General features: G+C 43.5%; 2 protein-coding genes across 4 annotated transcripts in view; one reads left to right on the top strand and one right to left on the bottom strand.

Annotated features, from left to right (window-relative positions):
- Positions 1 to 1,209: 1,209 nt before the first annotated feature.
- SLC25A28 (solute carrier family 25 member 28) lies at positions 1,210 to 11,515 on the bottom strand. 3 transcript variants are annotated; one of them, XM_059900151.1, is made up of 4 exons: positions 11,195 to 11,515; positions 4,407 to 4,635; positions 3,233 to 3,289; positions 1,210 to 2,059 (listed from the first exon to the last, which is right to left on the bottom strand). In XM_059900151.1, exons 1-4 carry the CDS (start codon positions 11,483 to 11,485, stop codon positions 1,542 to 1,544), a joined length of 1,095 nt encoding a protein of 364 aa, XP_059756134.1. In that variant the 5' UTR covers positions 11,486 to 11,515; the 3' UTR covers positions 1,210 to 1,541. The 3 variants fall into 3 exon arrangements, with proteins under 3 accessions (XP_059756134.1, XP_059756133.1, XP_059756132.1); XM_059900150.1 differs by lacking the exon at positions 11,195 to 11,515 and adding an exon at positions 3,921 to 4,138 and having other exon boundaries at positions 4,407 to 4,486; XM_059900149.1 differs by lacking the exon at positions 11,195 to 11,515 and having other exon boundaries at positions 4,466 to 4,559.
- Positions 11,516 to 12,551: 1,036 nt separating this feature from the next.
- Positions 12,552 to 25,336, top strand: part of ENTPD7 (ectonucleoside triphosphate diphosphohydrolase 7) — an 89,606-nt gene continuing 76,821 nt past the window's right edge. The window contains exon 1 of the transcript XR_009498053.1: positions 12,552 to 12,697. The gene's annotated coding sequence lies outside the window, so the exon portion shown is untranslated. The remainder of the gene's footprint in view (positions 12,698 to 25,336) is intronic.

Genomic DNA, 25,336 nt, shown 5'->3' with positions numbered 1-25,336 from the left:
CCCGCCCCTCTTCACAGTTAGCTCATTTGCCTTCCAGGTGTCACCTCAGATGTCACTTTCCTCCAAAAGCCTACCTCATCACCCACGGCCAGGCTGGGTATTCTTCTGTCCTCCAAACGACTGTCTAGTTTTACCCTATCACATTTCTTGTCATTTTATCTTGTAATTGCCTGTTTACATGTATCTTCCACTCCAGAAAACAGGCTCCTTGAGGGCTGGAATGTTTTTTGTTTTTTGGGTTTTTTACAGTCTTTTTGGGGGGGGGTTTATTTATCATCGTGTGCCCAACACCAGCGCCTGACACAGACACTCAGTAGTTACTGAATGAATGACAGATGCAAAGATGATAGAAGTTTCAGGGGAGTAACTTCCATTCTATGTACTGAAGAACTTGCTAATAACCGGTTCAGTTACACAAAAAGGAACAGACTGACCCACAAAGCACAGTGAAAGCCCCGTCCCTGTAAGTATCCAGAGCCCAAGTGGCCGTCGGCAGGGAGCTCCTTCAGATGGCAGGCGGAGTACATGCCCTCTGCTCATTTCCTATCTGCAGGAAGGCACAATTAGATTCACTTCTGGGGACAAAAGATCTGGGTTGGGGTCCCAGTTCTGTATTTACTGTGAGACCTTGAGCCAGTCACAGCCTCTCTGAGCTTTCCTTACCTGTAAAATAGAGATGACACCTGCACTGCCTACTTCAGATTTTGTGAGAACCAAAGGAGATCATATATGTGAAAGTACTTTGTAAAAGCCTTAAAATCAAATGAAAGGTACTGTTATTATTTACCACGTCATCTTCAGGACTTGCAGCTTCACTAATTTTAGCTTTGCAACAGCATTAGAAAACCAAGTGCCATATGGAAAGTTTTACTGCTGCAGGCAAAGCTGATAATTAGAGCAGAGAGATCTGCCTCTTCTGTGCCACACCACTGCCCTAGGGAAAAGGCAATAGTGGGGATCAAGAGCACCTGTTTAGCTAGGCTCTGTCAAAGGCCCATTGTTCCTGCCATCAGAGAGACTCCTTGGAGCCTATTACTAAAAAAGGGGGAGTAGGGCCCCAAAGTCTTAAATCACCATGAAAACAGCAGAAACAAAAACTACAGACATACGCAATAAACCTTCCCCATGGGCCCCTTGATTTACGCTTAAAGTCAAGAACAGTTGACAGCATTTCACTTCCCCTTTGGCAAGACAAACCCAATGAAACCGTTTAATTTAAAGGCTTTTTATTAGGAACCAGGGGAATGAGCTGCTTATCCCTCTGTAACAGTCTAGAGCAGGTCATCAGGCCCAGGAAGGAGAGAGTGTCAGAGATGCTGTGGTGTGACTTGCTGCACTTGCTTAGGGCCCGGAAGGAAAGGCGGCGACGACAGAGGGCGGCAGGAACTGGTGTCAGCCAAAACACCAAGAGCCTGGGGGAGAGAGCCCTCTGCCTTCCTTCCCACCCCACCCGAGGCTGGAGCGCGCCGGGAGACAGAGAACGTGGCTGGAGCGGGCAGAGCAGCAGTGTTGGCCGAACCCTGGCTCCACTCGGTGCTGCTTCACTTGCCTGCCCTCCACTCTTCTTGCCGTTTAGTGATTAGGTATTTGAAGAACTCATACACAGACCATGCGATGGCTGTGGAGGGGATCTGGTAAATTACTCTAGCCTGCACCCCTCGGAAGTAGGCGGTCACCCCGCCGACTTGATACACCGTCCTGAAGGCACTAGCCATGCCTGTGATGTGTCCTGTAATGTTTGAGTTCAAAGCCAGGGATTCCTGGGTGTTGAGCAGTGTTTTGCAAACGTCCAGTGGGGTTGTGGCAGCGGCAGCTACAGCTCCTGCACAGGCTCCGGAGAGGACGTGGGAGCTGGGGTTGTACCGTCTCTGGGGGTTAAAGTGCTCCTGCAGGAATTCATAGGTCATGAAATGAATGGCTTGAAAGGGAACGTTCATGGTTAGCTGCGTGGTGTAGCTGCGGTAAAAGGCCCCGGCCCCTTCATTTTGCCACACTGCCCGTACACAGTCTGTCACCCGGTGGTACGGTGAGTTGTACATTTGCATCCTCTGCTTCACCACTGGCGGTGCCATCAATGAGAAGAAGGGAATGGTGGCAGCAATCAACCGGTGAGCAGGAGTGTCCAGATTCGGAGTCCCAAGTCAGTGGATCAGCCAATGGATTGGAGAGAGAAAAAAGTATGAGTGAATTGTCAGCCTGATTAGTGAAGGTTTCCCTTTTTTGAGAGGAGAGGATAGGAGAGGGTGATAAAGTGCTAAAAAATAATGGACCCAATTCTAGTAGGATTTCTTTAAAACCAGCCAATTAACATATAGGATATATCTACAGTTTAGACTCCAGAGGATTTCCTTGAAATAAGTACCTACCTATTATTGTTACCATCTTACCCTTTCGTAACTCTTAAGACAAGAAGTGATTCAGTGGCAGTGAACATAATAATGAACACATAGCCCTAACAATCCCAATCCTCAGGTACACAGAACACTGAACTCTTACAACATGAGGATGTCATCCTTCCGCAGGAGGAGGAGAAGGGCTACCAAAACCAAAATTCTTAGCCAAGAAGGGTATGGCTTTCGCTTCCAAACATCTCCTATCCCCTCACGTAGATACATGGTATAAGCTCAGGTATAATCTTCAGCTTAGTTTTGGCCCTTTCCTTGCCATGGCCTTGCCCAGACAGGTAAAGAACTGGAACTTTAAGGAACCTGGCAACTGTGCTATCCTTTCATATTTGTTTGGGTACCTCATTCTCCAACTGAAAAGCCACGGTCCAAGCAGCAGTGCAGGGACTAAGCTCTACCAATGTACCTTTCATTCCTATCTCAACCATTCTTCATTCCAACAAGATAAGGCAGTATTTTCAAATGTCAATATCCGTCTTCACCTTTTTGAAGAAAAGTGAAATAATCTGCTAAATTTTTTAGATCAAATCCACTATAAAGCGGACTTCCAGGAAGGCCCAGGAATAGGCCACATAGAGCCATACCTTTTTCCAGGGAAGCCCCAGGTGAATAAATTTCACTGAATATGCTTCCTGTCTAAGGGAATCCTCCTAAGCACCGACAACATGGAGGGAGTGCCCTCTAGTGGTAAGACAATGTAACACGCCAGGATTTCCCACCAAAACTGATGGGGTGCTCCCTGGCTTTCTCCTGCAAACCAAAAATAAAGGAAAAGCCCAGAGATGTAGATGCAGCTGCCTACAAGGGAAAGGGTGAGGAATCATTACCTTCTGCTGGATTCATGGCTGCATCATGAAGTAATGTTGCCACACACCCGGCCGCACCTGCAAAGGAAAAAACAACTGCCACATGTAAGGCCAGGAGAGGGTGACTGACTCAACGGAGGACCCAGAGTGAAGGGGCGTGGCTGTGATAAACCACAGCAGGGAGAGGGAATGTTAAGAGCCAGTTTAAAAGATGGGAACCCACTGCTTCTAAATGCCTGTTCAGAGAAATGAAGATATTTGTTCCCTCTAACTTAGTAAGGCCATCAATCTACCTTCCACAGCTACGATAGGAAGGCCAGGCAGAGTCTGAGAAACAGCCCAGATCTTTTCAACAAAGATGGCTCTGAGAATAAATGCAGTTCATGCTCCAGACAGGAAGCAGATACACTGTGGGCAAGGGATGCCAGCACATCAACCGCCTCCAATGGCGGGAGAGCACGAGGGGCAGGTGGTCAGATCTCCACCACAGAATCTCACCTTCCATCCTGCTGCCCAACCCCAGTCTCCAAATCCTAACATCTGTCCACCTAGACCTTTCCCTCAGGTCCTGAACTACCGTATCCCTCACCCTCTCCTCTCCACGTTCACTTCGGTTTTCTCCAGGCTGCCATCCCTTCCCTTACTTCCACACAACCTCCAACCCTCTGGTTTCTTTGTACAGAAGCCCCCCGGCCCCAGCCCCATTCACTTGTTGAGGCCTTGTCATGTCCTCCATGACACAGACTGCCTGTGGGCAGCTGGGATCCTGCAAAGGTGAGGCGAAGAGCTGAGGCTCCACGGATATCTTCCTTGGGTGGCTGGGTTACCTCCAATCCTGCCCCGAGGAGCGGGGTACCACCCAACTACCAAGAAGTACACAACGGGGGCAGTTCAGTGTGTGTCTCCACATTACCAGGGCATCAGAAGCTGATACCAGGGAGAAAATGAGAGGAAAGAGTCAAGCTGGTACGTAAGGGAGGCTATTGTAACCCTTTGTTGAGATGCCCCAAAGAAGGGGTGGGGGTGAAGCAGCCCATTGTCTGAGAACATCAGGTTTGGAAGCCCCTCCCCTATAATCTGGCCTACCCCAGCCCAAAGCTTCAGCTTCAAATCATGCTGAGACTGGAAAGCACTGACAACAGCAAAGCCCAAAGAGTTGGGAAAGTGGAGGAACCAGCACAGGAAGGCTCAATACCATTGGCAATATGGCTATTGCCCCCAGGGTGGATTACATCACTCAGTGTCTTTTTTAACTTTTCATAGCAGGCAAAATAGAGGGCGTGGGCAGGCCCTGCGCCAGTTGCTGTGACGTTCAGGCCTCGCATGGGCCTCCACAGCCCCTCCGTTCTTATAATCCTCCAGAGGGCCTCCAACACATTGCGATAGCGGGCAGCTGGATCAGGCTGTAGGCTCTGCATCCGGGTCTGAAAGTACAGAGAGGAGAAGTGCAATGTCAGTGATGCTGACTGCGTACCCAATCTCAACACTCGGGCTTGGGCACTAGGCAGACCTCCTACGTGAAATCACGCCAATATGTAGAAGTGATACCTGGCATCCAGTTTTACTGCCTTCCAAATTCTACGTGCAGTCTTTCCAAGCCTTGGCTGGACCTTTCTTTTTCTGGTCACCTATGACCCTACGAGTGGAACACCATTATTTTCCCTCAAAAAATCGCCCCTTGTAAGCGTTCTTGAACCCAGCAACAAATATTAAGCCTGTGTTTCAGGAGAAGTTGCTTTTGTGTCTTAATAAACTCAGGCTAAGAGTTCTTTACAAGTGGATTCTAAAGTCAGCTATTTACTGTCTACAACATCCTTTATTATTTCTGCAGACTGATCCTGGGCCTGCTTCCTGGCCACATACTACCCTGACTAATGAGATGAGAGCTCATCCTTCGATATAACCTTGATGATAATCTGACTTCTTCAGACTATTTGGCATTGGCAGCTGGGCCTGTAAGTTAAAATTCTGGCAGAAGTAGCATTCCTAATAATGCTGCTCTAATTTCCTGGAAAAGAAAGTTTACCCTCGAACTATGAAGGTGGAAACCAATCTATTCTCTAAAACTGAGGGAGAGTCCAGATTTCTAATCTAAACTGACTGAATCCCAAAACTGGCATCAATGAATAAAATTAGTCTCAGTGAAACATAACCCTTGGAATCTCTAGAGGATTCAATGACTGGAATGAATGTATATGGTAGATATTGAAATTTGGGAAATTAATCTTACTTGAAATACTTCCCAAATCACAGACCTTCTCTGAAGGATGAGTCTCCACTGCACAGATCTCTTGTCTATTGATCTATTTCAAGGTTAGGGTGGCATGGAGACTACCAGATAGTATAAAATCAATGTCCAGGGACTTCCCTGGTGGTCCAGTGGTAAAGAATCCGCCTTCCAATGCAGGGGACGCAGGTTTGATCCCTGGTCAAGGAACTAAGATCCCACATGCCGCAAGGCAACTGAGCCCATGCGCCTCAACTAGAGCACCCGCGTGCCGCAAACTAAAGAGCCCATGTGCTCTGGACCCTGCGCACCACAACTATAGAGCCCATGTGCCCTGGAGCCCGTGCACCACAACTAGAGAGAGAAAACCTGCATGCCACAACTAGAGAGAAGCCTGCTCATGGCAACAAAGAGCCCGTGCTGCAACAAAAAGATCCCATGTGCCACAACTAAGACCCGACGCAGCCCCCAAAATTAATTAATTAAATACTAAAAAAAAAAATCAATGTCCAGTGCCTGGAACACAGTAGGCACTCAAGATATGTTGAATGAATGAATGAATGAATGAATGAAAAAATGAATGAATCTTAGCTTTGTCTGCACCAGTTCAAAAAGGCCATTGGTGAGCCAATAGGGGCAACTAACGCCCAAGTACAGTTTAAATTCCTACTTCATTCCTGTCACTGATTCAATCTGGATTTAAAAGCTTGAACCTTCCTGTTGGCCATCTGGAATCCAAGAGTAATGCCTCTTCTCAAAAGCATGGGAGAAAACAAACTAACCAGATTAACAAATCCTGGTGAGCTGCAAGCAATCCACATTCCTCTAGTTATTTTCTCCTTCCTGCTACCAACAAAGAACTGGTAGCCTAAAAGATTACTGAAGTTCAATCAGAAATACACAATATCACTTATCACAATGTGACATTCTTTTCTACTTCTCAATTAAAAAAAAAAAAAAAAAGGACTTCCCTGGTGGTGCAGTGGTTAAGAATCCGCCTGCCAATCAGGAGACGTGGGTTCGAGCCTTGGTCCAGGAAGATCCCACATGCCACGGAGCAACTAAGCCCGTGCACCACAACTACTGAGCCTGCGCTCTAGAGCCCGCGCACCTAGAGCCCATGCTCTGCAACAAAAGAAGCCACCACAATGAGAAGCCTGCGCACCACAATGAAGAGTAGCCCCTGCTCCCCACAACTAGAGAAAGCCCGCGTGCAGCAATGAAGACCCAACACAACCAAAAATAAATAAATTAACTTAATTAAATTAAAAAAAAACCAAACTAATCTTGTATTGGGGGAATGTTTAGAAATTGCACTGTTCTGCTGGAGTCAACAGCATATTTGGGTAACTAGTCTTAAAGGTCTGGCCTCAGAGGCCTGGAACCGTTTACCCACAAGAGAAACCTGGACTGTGTGTAAGTTACAATGAAAATTTTATACACACGTTTAAATCTAACTCACAATTCTAACTCAATGAAAATACACCCTCATGGAGAGGACCCAGGCATAAGCCACACCAAATATAAAAACAAATATGGCTCCCCAAATTTGTGGGCCAATAAATCTCTTTCAGAGAAAGATGAAAACCTCTTAAAGATGAAATCTCTAAGTAAGAATTAGTGAATAGTCTTCAACATAGAAAAAACCACTGCCTGACTTTGAAGAAAAGCCGAACAGGTAAGTAGTTTGGTAAGACAAGTCACATATGAGTCAGAAAGGCTGAGTGGGAGACCCAGCTTTGCTAGCTATGTGGTCTTGGGTATGTCACTTAACCTCTGAGCTTCAGCAATGTCATCTGTAACATGAGACTAAGAATGGCTGGCTCAGAGTGCTGTTGTGGAGATTCAGAGTTAAGGCAAGTAAAAGCCATTGCTAATTTATGCGGTGCTAGAAATATAAGGCTTTTTATTGTATTCAACTATGTTTCTCAGAAATATTAGTTCGTATCTCAGAATTTACAGATCATGGCAGTGTTGTCTTGTGTATAAGTCATTTTGCAAATATGCATGGGCAACTAACTGGTCTTTAACCACTAATAAATCAGGCTTGATTTTGTATTTTTTGTTTTCATTTTAAAGTTCCTCTGTGGCTATGATTTATATGTCCAGCTGTTCATCTAAAGGTCATGTTTAGGAAGGAGCACAATTGTGAAATTCTGTGCCTTGCTTGGTTCTGGAAATCTGCTTTTGGGAGCCTGTATGGAAGGCTTGGGAGTCAGACTGGGTTTAAATCATGACTCTGCCACTATGTGACCCTGGGCAAGTTACTTAACTTGCCTGTTTTCTTCATCTATAAAGTAATGAAAATGGAATCTACTTCATGAAGTTGTTCCAATGATTAAATCAGTAAATATTAAGGCACATCAGATAGGGCTTGACAAACATGAGCAATTGCCATATACTGAATACTCATTATTAGATATAAGAAAATCAAATAAGCCAATGTTTCCATTTCCTAACTGTCCACTGGTGAATGTATACAGATAACCATTTACATCTGGAGTTTAGAAAAGATTTATTTCCCTTTGTTCTTTCCCTCCTTAACTTATTATATAAGTAATTATTTGCTTCACCACTCAAAGCCAAAAAGCAGCACCTTGGTGACAGGTGCTTAGCCAGATGATTTTGAGGAGAGTTTTGACTGCTTTACACTGTAGAACCTATCCCTTTAGATAAAGTCTGGTGCTTGTCTCTGAAGCCCAGAAAAGGAAAACTGAGATTCACTTGGGCTCCCAAACCTCCCTATTATGACCATGAAAATCGCTGGTTGACTAACTGTAGCCTAGCAAGGCTATGCTGACTTCCCATGGTCCCTCCCAAGGATATTTTAAGTCGACTTGACCCTGATAAGCGGTTTGGGGGTGCACAGGCTTGCATGCCAAGAGTCACTATCAGCTTTCACTTGCAAACACTGTGGTTGCCCTTTAGGCTCCAACACAGATACCTGCCTCTAGTCTTAGGGTATGTTGGGCTGCTCTTCCTCTCCACCGCCTATTTATGGTAGAAGAGGAAGAATAGCTACCCAGGGACAAGTGAACTGCAAAGCCCTTTCTGAAGGAAGAGATTTGAATTTTACTTTCATGCCTGCACAACAGTGTCTGCTGTAAACAGTGTTTACTGACACTAAATCCTGATAGGCTCACCTAGTTTTTCCCTCTAATCATTTAAATCCCAGCATTAATGGCAAATGAAAATGATTCTTCTAAAACACGCTTTTGTGTTTTTGAAGACTCCTGAGCGTTTTTTCCTCCAGATGAAATAATTATTTCTTTAATGTAGTGCTTTGAGGCATGACTGTAATGTTGTATTACTTAATTTTTTAAAAACAAAAATTCCAAAGCTTATGCAAGTGAATAAGAACTGTTCTTCAAAACAGTTATCTTGGAAGGCTACAAGCGACTTATTCCAGCAATGCTGCTGCAGTTATGCAAAACATTTCTGGAACTCCTCTTTCCAAAATGTTCCCTCAGTGGGTTTATCAACCTCAGGAGTAAATCAGTCTCCTTGCTTTCCAGTCCTACCTTATCTTTGACCCCAATCAGCATTACCCATTTTGATCTCCCACCTGAACTGCCATATTTGATTCTGAATGGTCTCAATTACTAAAACATCAGCTCTGTCTTGTCACAGGACAAAGACTTGCTCCATTTAAGGATATGTAGCCAAGTATTCTAGAGGCATTTCTAACAGAGGAAGTTATAAAATGTTTACAACAACATTAGCATTATGTAAATATATGGAGTAAGGACATAGTCTCCTAAGGTAGTGGGACAACACTTAAATTGATAAGCTGAGGTTATATTTCTAGGTCAGTCACATTATTACATTGTATTTTTCAAGCCATTCAATAATTTTCATTACTCTCCTTGATCTAGTTTTCATTTGATACCCATCCTGAAAGACAGCACCCTAGACTATCTTGGACTTTACTCACAGTCCAAGTATAGTGAGGTTACTTTGCAGTTAGATCATGATAACTTTTGGATATACAGCATTAACAACTCACAGTCATTCAACCTAGACTCTATTACATACATGTCTGGATCTTTTTTATTTGTACTTATACGTATGACATTTCAATATTGTTAGAGCATTAACCATCCTCTTCTCTCTCATGGATTTTACTATTTATTTCTATTCCTCACAATTGACATGCGTATTTAAAATTCTAGGGACTTCCCTGGCGGTCCAGTGGTTAAGACTTGGCCTTCCCATGCAGGGGGTGCAGGTTCGATCCCTGGTCGGTGAGCTAAGATCCCACATGCCTTGGGGCCAAAAAACCAAAACATAAAACAGGTGCGATATTGTAACAAATTCAATAAAGACTTTAAAAACAGTCTACATCCAAAAAAAAAAAATCTTAAAAAAAAAAAAATTCTAATATCCATTTTAGCCAAGTGCATTTACCACAGTTTCAAGGGTGTGGCCCTTGGTAGGAGTTACCTTGCAATGTGCTAGAATACTCCTACCAACTCGGTGTCATTCACAAAGCTTAAGGAGCACTTTCTCCATTTCCTCATCCACCTTACTAATGAAAACATGAAACGGTACTGGAACCAGGGAGAAGCAGAAGAGAAAGACTTTGCATCTTCCAAGTTGATACTCTCCTCCTGAATATGTAACTTTTTCCTAATTTGAGAAGAAAACATACATCCAAGAGCTGTGAGGATATTGTTTAACTATATTACCCTTAACATGTAAAGGAGGAACCAGTCTCTGTCATTATATTTATTTCAACAGTCCCCTTGGGTTTACTTCTCATTCAGTTTATTCAGTGGTTGTTCCTTTGCTAATGCACAAGAATAAGAACTGTAAAGAACAATGTGTTCCCCTCGTCACCCAGCTTTCTTCAGAAGCATCTGACTTCTTGTACCCACTCATCAGCCTGTTTGGTGTGGCTGAAATTAGTTTTACTTTCACACGAATCATGCCCTCTTGTTGATCCCATTTTATTTTCTTCACACTAACATCTACTTTCCAGTATTGTCATGCTTCCCTTCTAGACAACTTTTCCCTTTTTGTCAACTTCAAGTGGCTAAAGAAATACACTATGAGGTCCAACTCTCCTTGGAGGGCTGATGTGCTCCCTGCATATACACAATCCCAATCCCAGCTCAATTTTCATGTTCAGGAAATAGGTGGAGTATCATGCTTGCTGCACAGAGAAACCGAAACTTTTTCCTGAACATGGTCTTTCCCATATTATTTCCAGTCAGGAACTCTGAATTCTGACTGCACAATGATTTCCAATCACTCATGGGTTAAGATTTAATAGGTAAATCCTTCATCTAGCTGAGAGATCCCAGATTCTGGTTCCTGCCCCATCACTTTTAAGGGAAAACACAGCAAGGAGCTTGTAAGAGCACTGGCCAGAGAACATCTCTAGCCATTAAGATCCTATTGAGGGTGTTCAGTAAGCTTTACCTTAATCAAGTTAGTAACACTTACCTGTTCCCTTCCCATCCCACCCTATTCCTGTTTAGTCCCAGTTGGGATCCAGGGTTTTGGCTGACAGATTTTCTTTCCAGAGTCCCAATTTAGATCTCACTGACGGTGAGAAATTGGTCCTGGCTTCTGACTGGGATCAGTTCCCGGCCGGGACCTTTCTTGCATAGGTGTGTGCTTCGAATAGTGTGGTGGCAGGAGCCAGAAAGGGACCCTGGTCGGCTCCGGCTCTCGGCTGGGATCCTGGCTCCGGGCATGACCCAGGGGTCGGGTCAGCCCCAGGTGAAGTTCGGAGCAGGGCCAGGTCTCACCTTGACGCAGTCGATGGGGTACATCACGCAGTGCTCCAGGATCCCTGCCACGGCGCCCGCCACCATGTGCGTGGTGACAGTGGCTCCAGCCGGCAGCGCCTCGTAGTCCGGGCCGGAGTCCGGATCCTGCCGTACCGGGGGCCTGCAGGCCCCGGCCTCCCCGCCGCTGGCCCCCCGGCCCACGCCCCGCTGCAGCCACCCGTCCAGCAGCGCCGACTCCCCGGGGCTCCGCCCCGGCCCAGCCGCCGGCCCCCCCGCCACACCGCCAGCACCCCGCCCCTCCAACTCCATCCACCCGGGCCAGCTGCGGCGCCCACCCCCGCCGCCGCCGCCGCCGCCGTCGCTGCCGCCGCCGCCGTCGCCGCCCCCCAGCCCCGTTGCGTCTGCCTCAGGCGCGGCCCAGAGAGCCCGGGGCCTCGGGCTCCCGCTTGGCCCCGAGGACACGCCCCTCAATCAGCAATTGGTACAGCCGTCAAGCTAGCCCCGCCCCTGGCTTACGTAGAAAAAAGAGGTCTGTGGTATTAGTGAAGTTGCCTGTCATTCCTCCGCCCCGCGGCGTTGCGACAGCTTAGATCCCACCTCTTCCCCTTTGATCTTGGAAGCTTCTTGTTTATTGGCCACTTGATTGGCCAACATGTAAGATCAACCCGCCCCCCGACTTTCCTGGAGGGCGGGAGAAACTTAAGGCTGAACTTTGATAGGCTCAACGACTCTTGATACTTTGAGAGCGGCCATTGGCCAGTTTTATTTCGGGATCCGATTGGCTATAGGAAGAGGGCGAAGCGCCCAGGGGCTATCGAGGGGGAATTTGGGGCCTTGACTGGCGCCCGTAGAGCTGTGGGCGCTGCAGGCTGGATCGTGTCGGGGGAGGAGGGGAGGGCGGTGCCTGGCCTTCAAGGTCAAACCGCTGACGGATGCGGTTAAGCCCCTGCTAGAGCGCCCGCCCCGACTCCCGGGACTCGCGGGTCGTGTGCGGGCGGGTGGCCTTGGCCCGAGAATTCTGTTCCCGCGGGATCTCGGACTGGCGTTGGGTGGAGCGAACCGGGGCCGGGCATCCCCTGGCGAGGCCCGCCGGCATGTCGGGAAAGCTGTTGCCACATGCAGGAGGAGGCCCGTTAAACTCCGGTCAGGTCGGGAGAGTTGACCCCTCCGTGCTGCGCGCGGGCGCACTCCTTAGGGCCTGACGCTCCTCAGGCCCCAGCGCCCGGCTGGGCTTGCCCCGGAGTCGCCAAGTAAACTCCGCAGTTGTTGAGTGAATGATTTCTCCGGGGGCCTGCTGTCGCTCGGCCCTGCGCCAGGCCGAGAGCTGGAGGCGGGGAAGGGAGATGTCGAAATGGGGCGGGACGATTCAGAGACGACGACAGGTGGGGCGGCTGGGCAGGAGGCAGCTGCCCAAACACAGCAGGAAAGTACGGCAAATTTGGGGAAGCTTGTCGGACGCACAGCTTGTCCCTGAGCTGACTCACTGATGAGCTCCCCTGCCCGGTGATGATGCTTTTTGTGGTAAGACTGCTCTCGATCCCAGACGCTTCGGCTGGGGTCTCAGAGGGGCGCTTACTGATTAAAGAACAATACCAGCAGTTCCCAGCCTTGAGCACCACCTCCTGGGCGGTGACGTTGCACAGGTGGTGCTTTGCTAGGGCCGCGGGCTCGGTTGAGGAACACAGGCTTTCCCCACTCCGTCTTCCCGGCTTCTTCAGTCTCCCTTAACTGGAGCGTGTTTGCACAAGTCTCCCCAGTGTTTCCAGATCTGTCTTTACTCCCTATTTTACTGAGATGATGATGTAATTGTGAACTTTTAGAAATCTGTTTCTAGCTTTTCCTTAGATAAGAAAGAGGTTTTTCTTTTTCTCTCTAAAGCTTAGCCCTTTTATGGGTCTCCGTTTTTTGTTTTTTTTTTAACTTATTCTCTTCCTATTCAGCACTGGCTATTCAACCTTTGGGTCTCGACCTTTTGGAAAATAATGAAACTAAAATCCTCTTCCCCCCACCTCGTACCCCCATGCACACACAAACTTTTGCCTATAATTTCTGAATTTGCAGAGTCCCTGAAAGTGACTCGTGGACCCCCTAGGGATCCATTAACTTCAAGTTAAGAACCATAGGTTTCGCAAAAAGAAACCCACTCAATCCTGCTGGAGTAGTAATTCCCTTTACTGCCAAACCTACTCCAGTAATAAGCTATACCTGCCAAGTCCTTTCTCTCCTTAAGCCCTACATTTTTACTCCTTTATTCATTGGTCACAAATGACCTTTCCAAATCCAATGGTCTTTTTCTTATTCCCATTTTTCTTGACTAAGAGATAACACTTGCCCCCCATTGACCCATCCCTCACTGAAACTTTTTCCTCGCTTCAGGAGACACTCTATTCTACCCTTTAGACTTCTGAGTCTCCTACGCTTCTCTACCCACTGAGGGGGAACATTCCTAAAGGTTTAATGCTTCTAGTTCATCTTTAATACTTTAGAGAACTTCACTACTCCAAATCTGTTTTCCTCATTGGAGCCCTATCTGTATGTCCCTTATTGCATACCTTTTAACTGAAATTTCCATGTGAATATTCAGTAAGTATTTATTGAGTACCAACTTTGCTTGGCACTTTACTTGAAGCTGGTGATACAGGATAGACAGAGTCTATGACCTCATGGAGCTTACTTTTTAATGGGGGGAGAGGGATAGACCAATAAAAATATCGGTTAGCTCTAGGTACTATGCTGATAACTGTAGTAGGGAGGTGTGATAATGTGTGACTGGGTGGCTACATTTGTATGACCAGGAAAGTCCTTTCTGAGGAGGTGACACTATGGTTAAGTTCTGAATGACAGGCAGGAGCTCATGATAGGCCCAGAGAAGAGCATTCCAGAAGAAACTGTAGGTACAACAACCCTAAGGTGAGAACAAGGTTGGTGTATGAAGGAACAGAAAGGTCAGTGTGGCCGGAGCACGGTGGGGGGTTGGAAAGATAGGTGGAGGGTGAATATCCACCTTAATTTCTGATTTAGCATGTCCGTTACAAACTCAGCCTTTCCACTCCCCTCTGCAACCAATTCCTCCACAATTTCTCATTTCTACCCAATCAATCAGACTCTAAAGCTGGGAGTCTTCCTTGACTACCTCTTCAGAATAATTACCCTGAAATGTTTTTGTTGTTGTTGTTCATGCTCTTCTTTTCCTTCCTATAGATATTATACTTTCCCAGTGTCTGATCATTTTACATCTATATTGTGATAACCTTTGAAAGGCCTCCCTACCTCTGGGATCTCCTGGCTTCACCAGTATTTTGAGTCCTCTCCTTCCAGGGACATGGTAGAATTGTTCTTCCCACCTCCTTGAAGATAGGCATGGCCATGAGATTTGTCTGACCAAGGAAGTGTGAGCAAAGCATGAGAGCCACACATTACCTTCTCTTGCCACCTGACTGGTGACGTTCAGATGGTGGAGGCACCGTCAGGCTGGGGCCCAGGTCAGGATGATGAAGCAGTCACGTATTTGCCACCCTCTTCCTTCCAGATGGACTTTCAGCATGAGTAAGAAATAAATCTCTGTGGTTTTAAGATACAGATTTTAGGATTATTCCATACCATAACATAATCTAGCACAGCGTTTCTCAGACTTTAATGTGATATTAATCACCTAAAGAATTTGTAAAAATGCCACATTATAATTCTGTAGGTCTGGGTGGGGGTCTAAGATTCTGCATTTCTGACAAGGTCCCAGGTGATTCTGATGCTGTGAGACCCTGGACCACACTTCAAATAATAAGGACCTTACCCATCCTATCTGATATACCCTCTTAACACATCTACACACACTCTGTCCTACATCTCACCAGCACTTAAACCCTCCTAGAAAACAAACAAATTAGCAAGCAAAGAAACAACTTTCTTGGTGTTATTCTTTTTTTTTTTTAGTATTTATTTATTTGGCTGTGCCGGGTCTTAGTGTGGCCCGCAGGATCTTCGTTGCCGCGTGCGGGATCTAGTTCCCTGACCAGGGATCGAACCCAGGCCCCCTGCATTGGGAGCATGGAGTCTTAACCACTGGACCACCAGGGAAGTCCCTCTTGGTGATATTCTTTATAAACCCTGAATAGCTTCCCATGCCTGCAACTCCTCAGTTGGGCACTGTAGAATCTTAATTTCTTATATTCTTAGGACAGTTGTTTTCCCCATTCTCCCTTCTATCTCCTGTCATTTTCTTTTCTGCATTAATCTGTGAGACCACTAGTTGTCTCAATGTTGTCTCAGTTATTTTCTTTAGTAATAGAAATTCCAAGTTTTAGCTTGGGCCCATGGCTTCCCAGCAGAAGTCTATACTCTCCCCAGCTTCTCTTGCAGCTAGCATCGTCTGTGTGACTAAGTTCTGGCGAGTGGGATGGGAGTGTAATAGATATGAAACATCTGGGTTCTGCCTTTAAAGGAAAGATTATGTCCTCTTTGAGTATTTTCCTCATTTTCTCTCTTCTTGTCATCTAGCATACAGACCCAAAATGTCAACCATTTTTGGCCGTGAGGACAAGGCCTCTACCTTAGCAGGTAGCAGAGCAAAAGGTAAAGGAAACCTGCTACCTTATGGATTACAGTAGTACCTCTGGACTATGCATGCTCTGGTACATGAGAGAACTTGTTTAGGTAGTTGCTGGTAGTCTGAATCTTCATTACAGCAGCTGATTTATATCCTAACCAACACATGTTCTTCCCGAGAATGCATTTCTCTCTTATAAAAATCTCATCTTGAAGGTCTAAAACAGGTCCCACTACTTATTCCGGCTTACATTACCCTCTTTCCCTGAACTGCCATTGTACATGACCAGACATGAGGTATGAGTATAATATAGAATGGGGTTGATTCTGGCAGCCACACTTGAAAATAAGACTGATTTCTTTACAGTCACTTAAAGAGAAATTGATTCCTAAATTATCAAGAATAGACAATAAGAGCTGTAGGAATTCAGAGAGGGGGCAATCAGTAAGGGCTGAAGGGATAAGAAGATAGAATTATGTATTTTAGCAGTTTCAAACTGGAGAATGTGTACAGGAAGACTTTCCAACGGGTATGTGGGGAACAGTTTAAGGGAATCAATTTGCTGTTCCTCATTTTCCGTATCTTTCATAAAATTCATCTTCCTGAGAAAGCTGATGAGGCAGTTCTCCTTTCCTTCCTCCTGTTTCTCACTCTGTCCTCCCACCTTATGAAAGACAAGTGTGCCTTTGCCCGTCCTATATCTTGTTATAATTCATTGCCCTGGTGCGTAAAAACCTCCAGGTAGCCAGACGACCGAAAGAGCGTCTTCTTTTGGAACTTTAGTTAGTTGCAGCATCCTTTAAGCAATAAACTGTTTCCCTTTGCACATTTTTTTTTCGGGTGGTGGTAGTTACTGCAATCACACCATCTTTTTAAATTTTTTGTTTATTTCTCCTAAAGGATGTTATTTCTAAAAAAAAGGCAAAACAAGGAAAATCACTAATTTTGATCAGGCTAAGAAATAAACATGTCATCTTTGGCTCAAAGGCAAAAATCCCCCCAAATTACTTTAGCTTCACTGGTTCTTGTCTAGTAGGAAGTTTCAGTTCATTTCGTACTCAAGTTGAAACAGACACAGGAAAAAAATAATATTTGATATGGAAAATCCATATTATTATTTGGGCACAAATCTTCTCACTGCCACGCATTTTTTCCCCTTCATTTATGCATTTCTATTATATCCTTATTACCTTGACAGAAACATGTTGTAAATTATGTAAATAATCCCCCTAAACAATTATTTTTACACCATTTTGTAAACTCTACCTACTAGTCATATAAAACCTTCTCTTCTTTTTGCTGTTTATTTCCACAAACTAGATAAAACTGCACTCTTTTTTTTTCTTGGCTGCATTGGGTCTTTGTTGCTGCGTGCAGGCTTTCTCTAATTGTGGCAAGCGGGGGCTACTCTTTGTTGTGGTGCGCAGGCTTCTCATTGCTGTGGCTTCTCTTGTTGTGGAGCATGGGCTCTAGGCATGCGGGCTCGGTAGTTGTGGCACGTGGGATCTTCCCAGACCAGGGATCTAACCCATGTCCCCTGAATTGGCAGGCAGATTCTTAACCACTGCGCCACCAGGGAAGTCCAAAACTGCACTCTTAAAAGCATCTACTTATGTACCTGGTAAAATTAAAATGTTCCCAAAATATAACCTAAGATATAATGCCCTGAGCTTTTGGAAACCATTTCATTTAATTAGAATTAATATCTTCATCTCAGATGGTGACATGTTCTTTTAATTCTGTCAAATGTATAATTTTAAACTTGTTTAAATCTTGAAATGAGATTTAAAAACCTGTATATAATATTTTTATTATACCAATTTCTGCCCATCTGTAATGTCTTCTTACGGCACTTTGACATGACCTAAATAATTGAAGTAGATCTTTATTCACAATCAACAAGGAAAATCATGAAACACATTTTTAAGGGGTTTTCAGCTCCAAAACCAAAGTGCCTCTAAGTGAAAAAGAAATAAGAACAATTAGTAGTCACTTGATAAGCCTTTTTGGGTTTATTTCCAGAGATTAAGTGATTACTCAAATGAATAACACATCCTTTTGCAAATGAGATGGTTTCTAATCCTTTAACAAACCTTAAGTATATGGAAAAATTGTGACAAAGATTTGGCAAAATGCCATTCATTTATTTGTGTAAAAAGTTCTTTGGTACCTACCTATAATAACAAAAAATAGGAGTAGAATTGGTGATGATCTCTATTTCACTTTACCAAAAAATGAGTCGTCTAGTGATCTAGTCATCTAATTACATTAAATGATATAATTTAAAATGTTTTTAAAGCTCCGTCCATCTATTAAGAGGTACAGTCCAGTAAACTTTTACTTTTTATGTAGGTAGTGATTCATCAGAATCTAATTTATAGTTATATTGTTTTCATATCCCAATTCAATAATTATTTCCCTGATCTCCCTGACTTGATCAGTTCCCCCATCATGTCTCAGGTCCTGTATCTTACAGAGCTTAGATAGCTGTAATTTTGCATATGTTTATAAAATTATTTCATTACTGTCTATATCACCAGTAGATGGTAAGCCCCATCGGAAAGGAGTATCTTTTTTACTTTTTTTCCCCTGTGTCATTATATTTTCAGAATAGCTTAGTACCTGAAACACTGTAAGAATTTGGTAGAATTTATTTGAATAAATAAATAAATAATGAGTGAGACACTCATGGATCTTGGGCCTGAGCTGCTATTTCTCCCCTTAGGTAGTAGCAGTGACTCATCCAGTAAGTTCCAGTTCCTTCACCCCTCAACCCTCCCCAGTGTCCTGCAGCTGTCACCAGAGACACCACCCAACAGGATGCTAGCAAAGCTCATCCCTTTCCTAATCATGGCCTTAATTCTGGGAAGCTGCCTTGGAAGCAACAAGCCCAGCAGTGAATTCAGAAACCAGGACTGGAAGCAGAGTCCTGCCATTACTTTATCAGAGTTTACTAAAACGTAGTGAGACTATGAATGAGCTTCTTCCTCTCCTTTCCTTTCTTTCCTTCCTTTCTTACCAGTGGTTCTCAAGTCACCCTGAGGACTTGTTAGACATGCAAATTTCTAGACCCTATCCTAGACCTATCAACTCATAGGTCTGAGAATGAGGCATGGGAATCTGCATTTTCCAAGCAGGTTATTCACTCTTTGAGAAATACTGCTTTGTAATCACCATACTAATTCTAAACACCCAGGTGGTGCTTGTTTCATAGGCTAAAATTACAGCAGGGGCAGTGAAGCTTAATAGTGCTAGCCAATTCAAGTGTTCTTTCAGATGATATGTGCCCGGCCCTGAACTAGGTGCTAGGGAGACAAAGATGAGTAAAACTAGACACGGGCTCTTTTCTGGTGGCGCTTAGGGTCTAGCGAAGAGCACAGGCATTAACCAGAGACTCACAAATGTAGCATTACAACTGGGATGTATGCTATGAGGGGAAAACACATGACGCACTAAAAGCATATGTTAGAGGGACTTGACTTAGTCTAGGGAGTTATGTTACACGGGGAAAGTGGCATTTGAAATACGATCTGAAAGATAAGAGTTAATTAAGCTAAGTAAGGGAAGCAGAACTTTCTGGACAAAGAGACCATCATATTGCAAAAGTCCTGTAGTGAGAGGCTTAAGCCAGTGTTTGGGGGCTAGAGGAAGCATAGATTGAGATGCAGCCTGGGAGGTGAATTAGGGGCCAGACCATGAGAGGCTTTGAAAGTCATGTTAAGGGGATCAATTTATATATCTTATGAACAATGGGATCTCATTTTGAGTTGAAATTAGATGACATGGTCAATTTTGCATTTTGAAAACTTCTCTCTGGCTGCTGTGGAGAAAGATTGAGGGCAGCAACCCTAGAAGTGTTGTAATTATTGTTATTTTATTGATAAGAAAATGAGCTTTAACGAAAATAACTTCCTCAAGGTCACGCAGCTAGTAAGTGGTGAAACCAGCTTTCGAACACTTATCTGCCTGACATCAGAGTATAAACTTAACCACACAGTGCTGTCTCTCCAGATCAAGGGAATAAACCCCAAAATAGGGTTAGTTACAATGATTTAAGAAAGGAAGAAACAAAGAGACTTACCTCTGACTCATTCTGATATTGCCTTGGTCGTGACTGTCAAGAGATCAAGGAGGGAAGCATAGTATAGCTGAAGTTCCATGACTTAATCCAAACTTCAGTTACCTAATCTGTAAAATGGTAATAGTAATAATATGTACTTCATTGGATTGTTTCAGGATTCAATCAGAAAAAGAAGGTTAAATTCTTACTATACTATAGGTTAGTTAGAAGCCAACAAATGTTGATTATTATTACTATTATTATAATTATCATTACCTATTTTTCTTTATGACTGTCCACCCAGCCACTGCAGAAATTGATGGCATCTTGTTACCTAACTGCCAATCAAGAAACCAAGATGCCCCTGACTAGTTACTGTCCTTTGCTTCTTTGCAATTTGTCTCACTCATTATTTATTTATTTATTCAAATAAATAAATAAATTGTTCTTAAGATATATAAATTGATACCCTTAACATGACTTCTTTTCAAACAATCAACTTGTTTCTAGACTAGCGCACCAAATTTGGGATATCTCACAAATAAGCCTGACAGTAATATCCTGACTTCAGGTCCATGTCATGTATGACTTCAATTATTGTATGAGCTTTGTATCATAAAGAGTAGATTTAAATATTTTTAATTTCTTAAGTAAAATGGCTAAAATTGCAAAACTTTCCTTGAATATTATCAAAGACTGTAATGGGCTGTTGTCCTTGATGTACAAAGAAGATAAGCTATTAGCAGGGAATGACACTTGGGTTATTTATCTAAGTAGATGTCATGCATTTTTAATGCTCTGTGGTATTGAATCCTTTATAAATATGGGATATCTTCTCAAAGCAACTAGCCAGAGTTATGGAGGCAGCAAACATTATCAACAATAAAAACATCATCATTAGCAAAAAACAGCAGATGTGGGCCTCAAAACCATGAACCTTGAAGCCCTGAATTATATGTGTAATTTTCCTGGCTGTTCTCCAGGTCCAATTTCCCATTTTTTACTCTTTTTATTACAGGTACATCCCTGACCCTCTAACTTGGTCCTCTGCCTTATCCAATGTGCATTTCTGCATTGCCTCCTTTTAGTCAACCAAGTCTTCCCTCTCCACCCCTTGGCTTTTACAGCTCAGTCATTACAAACTAGCATATAAAAGTCCAAGCATTTACATTAACTGCACCAAAAGGTAGTCAAATATTTTAGGAAGTGGAAAGTTATCCTCACGGTGACAAAGGGAAATTGTTTCACCTTCGGATTTAATTCCCTCTTTGAGAGTTACTTACTGGGCTTCTGTTGTATGTGTGCCCAGCGCTATGCTAAAGGGCTGAGAGGGCTGAGGAGAGGCAGAGAGTGCAAAAAAGGGAATGAGCTGCAGTCCTTTTCAACAAACTTGCAACTGTTGGTGAAAAGGACATGCATGCATTTACACAACAACAGTTATAACAGCTAACTTTTATGAAGGGCTTACTGTGTGCCAGGCAAGGTATATATTATTTCTTTTAATCCTCTTTGGTTGTATATTAGTTATCTACTGCTCAGTGAACAAATTACTATAAAACACAGTGGCTGAAAGCAGCAATAAACATTCACTATCAGTTTCTGCAGGTGAGGAATTTGATAGTGGCTTAGATGAGTGGTTATGGTGTGGGTTATCTCATGAAGTTGCAGTCAGGATGTTGGCTGGGGCTGCAGCTATTTGAAGGCTTGACTGGGGTTGGAGGATCCACTTCCACAATGGCTCGCTTACACAGCTGTCAAGTTGTTGCTGGCTGTTGGCAGGAGGCCTCAGATGTTCTCCTTGTGGGTTTCTCCAGAGAGCTGCTTAAGGGTCCTTATGACATAGTAGCACATGGTACCACATTCTTGGCAAATTATTTTCTGCCTTTTTGCTTATAGCCATACTAGTGGGTATATAGTAGCATCTCATTGTAGTTTTAATTTGCATTTCCCTAGTGACTAATGATGTTGAATACCTCATTTGCTTATTTGCCATCTGTATATCTTTTTTGATGAGGTGTGTAAATCTTTTGTCCATTTATAAATGGGTTTTCTTTGTTGTTTTCTTATTATTTAGTATTGAGGATTGTTTTTTTTTTTTTTTTGGTAAAGACTTGGGTTTTTTTTGTTTGTTTGTTTTAAATTAATTTATTTATTTATTAATGGCTGTGTTGGGTCTTCGTTTCTGTGCGAGGGCTTTCTCTAGTTGCGGCAAGTGGGGACCACTCTTCATCGCGGTGCGCGGGCCCCTCACTATCGCGGCCTCTCTTGTTGCGGAGCACAGGCTCCAGACGCGCAGGCTCAGTAATTGTGGCTTACGGGCCCAGCTGCTCTGCAGCATGTGGGATCTTCCCAGACCAGGGCTCGAACCCGTGTCCCCTGCATTGGCAGGCAGATTCGCAACCACTGCGCCACCAGGGAAGCCCTTGAGGATTGTTTTTATATTCTGGATACAAGTCCTTTAACAGATAGGTTATTTGCAAATATTTTCTCTGCCAGTGTGTAGCCCATCTTTTCATTTTTTTCAGTGTCTCTTGAAGAACAGTTCTTCGTTTTAATGAGTACCAATTTATTAAGTTTTTCTTTTGTAGATCATGCTTTTGCTGCTGAATCTAAGAAATCTTTGCTAAGCTCAAGGTCACTAAGATTTTCATCTATTTTTTTCTTTTACAAGTTTTATAGTTTTACCACTTACATTTAGGACTATGATCTATTTCAAGTTAATTTTCATATGTGATATGAGGTTTTTTGTTAGCTGTCAGTTTTTTATTTCACAACATTTCTTAGAGATCTCATATCTGTGCATAAAGAGCTTCTTTATTCATTTTTTGAGCCAAATTCCTGCTGTGATGGAGCTTCTATTCTAGTTGCAGGAAGATAGACAATAAAACATATTGTATATAAAATGGTGATATAGGAAGTGTGGGTGGGAAGGACAGTTATAATTAGGATGGTGAAGTGAGTCTCACTGAGAAGTTGGTATTTTAATAAAGAGTGAAGGAGGTAAGGGTCTGGGTAAAGCACTGGGTAGGGAGAACAGATGCATAAAAACTCTGGCAAAGGGAACACTAATTACAAAAAACTTAAATCAAGACAGGGCCTGTCATAAGGTAGAAACTGTAAGGAGGCCCCTGTGGCTGGAGTAAAGTGAGTGAAGGGAATAACAGTGAGAAGTGAAGCTAGAGAGGTAAGAGGTATGTGAGTTGTAGGCTATTGTGAGGACTAGGGCTTTTCCTCTGAGATGAGAAGCTACTAGAGAGTTTGGAGGAGTGACAAGATCTGACTTATACTTGAAAGGATCCCACTGATTGCAGTGTTCAGAATAGACTATAAGGGGCAAGGGTAGAGACAGAAAGACCAGGAAGAAGGCTACTGCAATAATTCAGTAAGAAATGGTATAGACATTTCTCCAAAGAAGATATACAGATTGCCAACAAACACATGAAAGGATGCTCAACATCACTAATCATTAGAGAAATGCAAGTCAAAACTACAATGAGGTATCACCTCACACCAGTCAGAATGGCCATCATTAAAAAATCTACAAACAATAAATGCTGGAGAAGGTGTGGAGAAAAGGGAACCCTCTTGCACTGTTGGTGCGAATGTAAATTGATACAGCCACTATGGAGAACAGTATGGAGGTTCCTTAAAAAACTAAAAATAGAACTACCATATGACCCAGCAATCCCATTACTGGGCATATACAGTGAGAAAACCATAATTAAAAAAGAGACATGTACCACAATGTTCATTGCAGCACTATTTACAATAACCAGGACATGGAAGCAACCTAACTGTCCATCAACAGATGAATGGATAAAGAAGATGTGGCACATATATACAATGGAATATTATTCAGCCATAAAAAGAGATGAAATTGAGTTATTTGTAGTGAGGTGGATGGACCTAGAGTCTGTCATACAGAGTGAAGTAAGTCAGAAAGCAAAACAAATACCGTATGCTAACGCATATTTATGGAATCTAAAAAAAAAAATGGTACTGATGAAGCTAGGTGCAGGACAGGAATAAAGACGCAGGCGTAGAGAATGGACTTGACATGGAGAGGTGGAAGGGTAAGCTGGGATGAAGTGAGAGAGTGGCATGGACATATATACACTACCAAATGTAAAATAGCTAGCTAGTGGGAAGCAGCTGCATAGCACAGGGAGATCAGCTTGATGCTTTGTGACCACCTAGAGAGGTGGGATAGGGAGGGTGGGAGGGAGACGCAAGAGGGAGGGGATATGGGGATATATGTATACATAAAGCTGATTCATGTTGTTATACAGCAGAAACTAACATAACAATGTAAAGCAATTATGCTCCAATAAGGATGTTAAAAAAAAAAAAATGGTAGTAGTTTAGACCAGTGTAGTAGCAATGAGGTTAGTGAGAAATGGTTGGCTTCATGGATACATTCTTAAGGTAGCACTAATGGGCTTTGCTCATGGTCTGGATGGAAGGTGGGGAGTGGGTATGGGAGCAAGAGAAGGGTTAGGATAACTCCAAGATTTTGGGCCTGAGCATCTGGAAGAATGGAGTGTTTCTTACTCCTTTTCTACCATAGTGTGTCATCAAACATTTTAATCTTTGCCAGATTGGTAGCTGAAAAAATGGTATATAATGTAGTTTTTTCCCTATATTTTAATTGTGAAAATTGTCAAACGTACAAAAAATTGAAAGAATAGTACCCACTTCATACTGACTTAAACAATAAAGGATATTTATTAGCTCAAATAATTGGCTATCCAGAGATACAATGGAATTCAGGTTTCATTTGACTTAGTAACTTAACCATGTCGTCAAGAATTTAGGAAGTAGGGGAGAGAGAGAAAGAGAGAGAGAGAGGCTCCCTCACTATACTCCATAAGAAAAGCAAATAAACTTTTTATTTGTCCCAGCAAATATGTCTCTTTATCTGGAATTGGACTATATGCCCACTCCTGAAAACACAGCTGTGGCCAAGGGATGGGATTTTGCCCAATACCTTATTAGACCTGGCTTGCATGTCCCACTCCTAGAGCCAGGGTGGAGTCAGAATCCTCAAATACACACGGCCTATGCCTGGGGAAGGTGCCCACACTCAAAATCGGAATGGATGCCAAGAGAAGGGGATAAATATCCTTCTCCCCATGCCTTCGTCCCAAGTACTATGGGAATTTTAAACTTTGCCATACTGCACCCCACCTCCCCAGCTGGAATCTCTGAAGAGTGGTCTTTCATTTCTCTGAATGACCTATGGCATTGATTTCCTGCGTTTGTCAAATTTTCAATCATCCTACTTGTTAATTCACTTCCTACAGTTGCTGTCATCTTTTTTGCACTGCTATGCCATCATTTCTCAAGATACTCCAACACGTGGCAGTAGTGTTATCAGACTTTTACTGAAGGTTTAGGGTCATGGGGAGGATTATAACATAGCTCAGAATTCAAAATTGAACCCTAGATGTCAATGCTATTACCTGAAATTTCCCTGACCACCATGTCTTGGGGACTAGTGATTTTAAAATATGTCTGCAAATTGTTTGATACTTCTCTCTTCAAAAAGTGGAGCCTA

This window comes from Balaenoptera ricei, chromosome 16, assembly GCF_028023285.1.
Source record: "Balaenoptera ricei isolate mBalRic1 chromosome 16, mBalRic1.hap2, whole genome shotgun sequence".
Classification (NCBI taxonomy): domain Eukaryota; kingdom Metazoa; phylum Chordata; class Mammalia; order Artiodactyla; family Balaenopteridae; genus Balaenoptera; species Balaenoptera ricei.
This window is presented reverse-complemented; position numbering and strand designations above follow the sequence as displayed.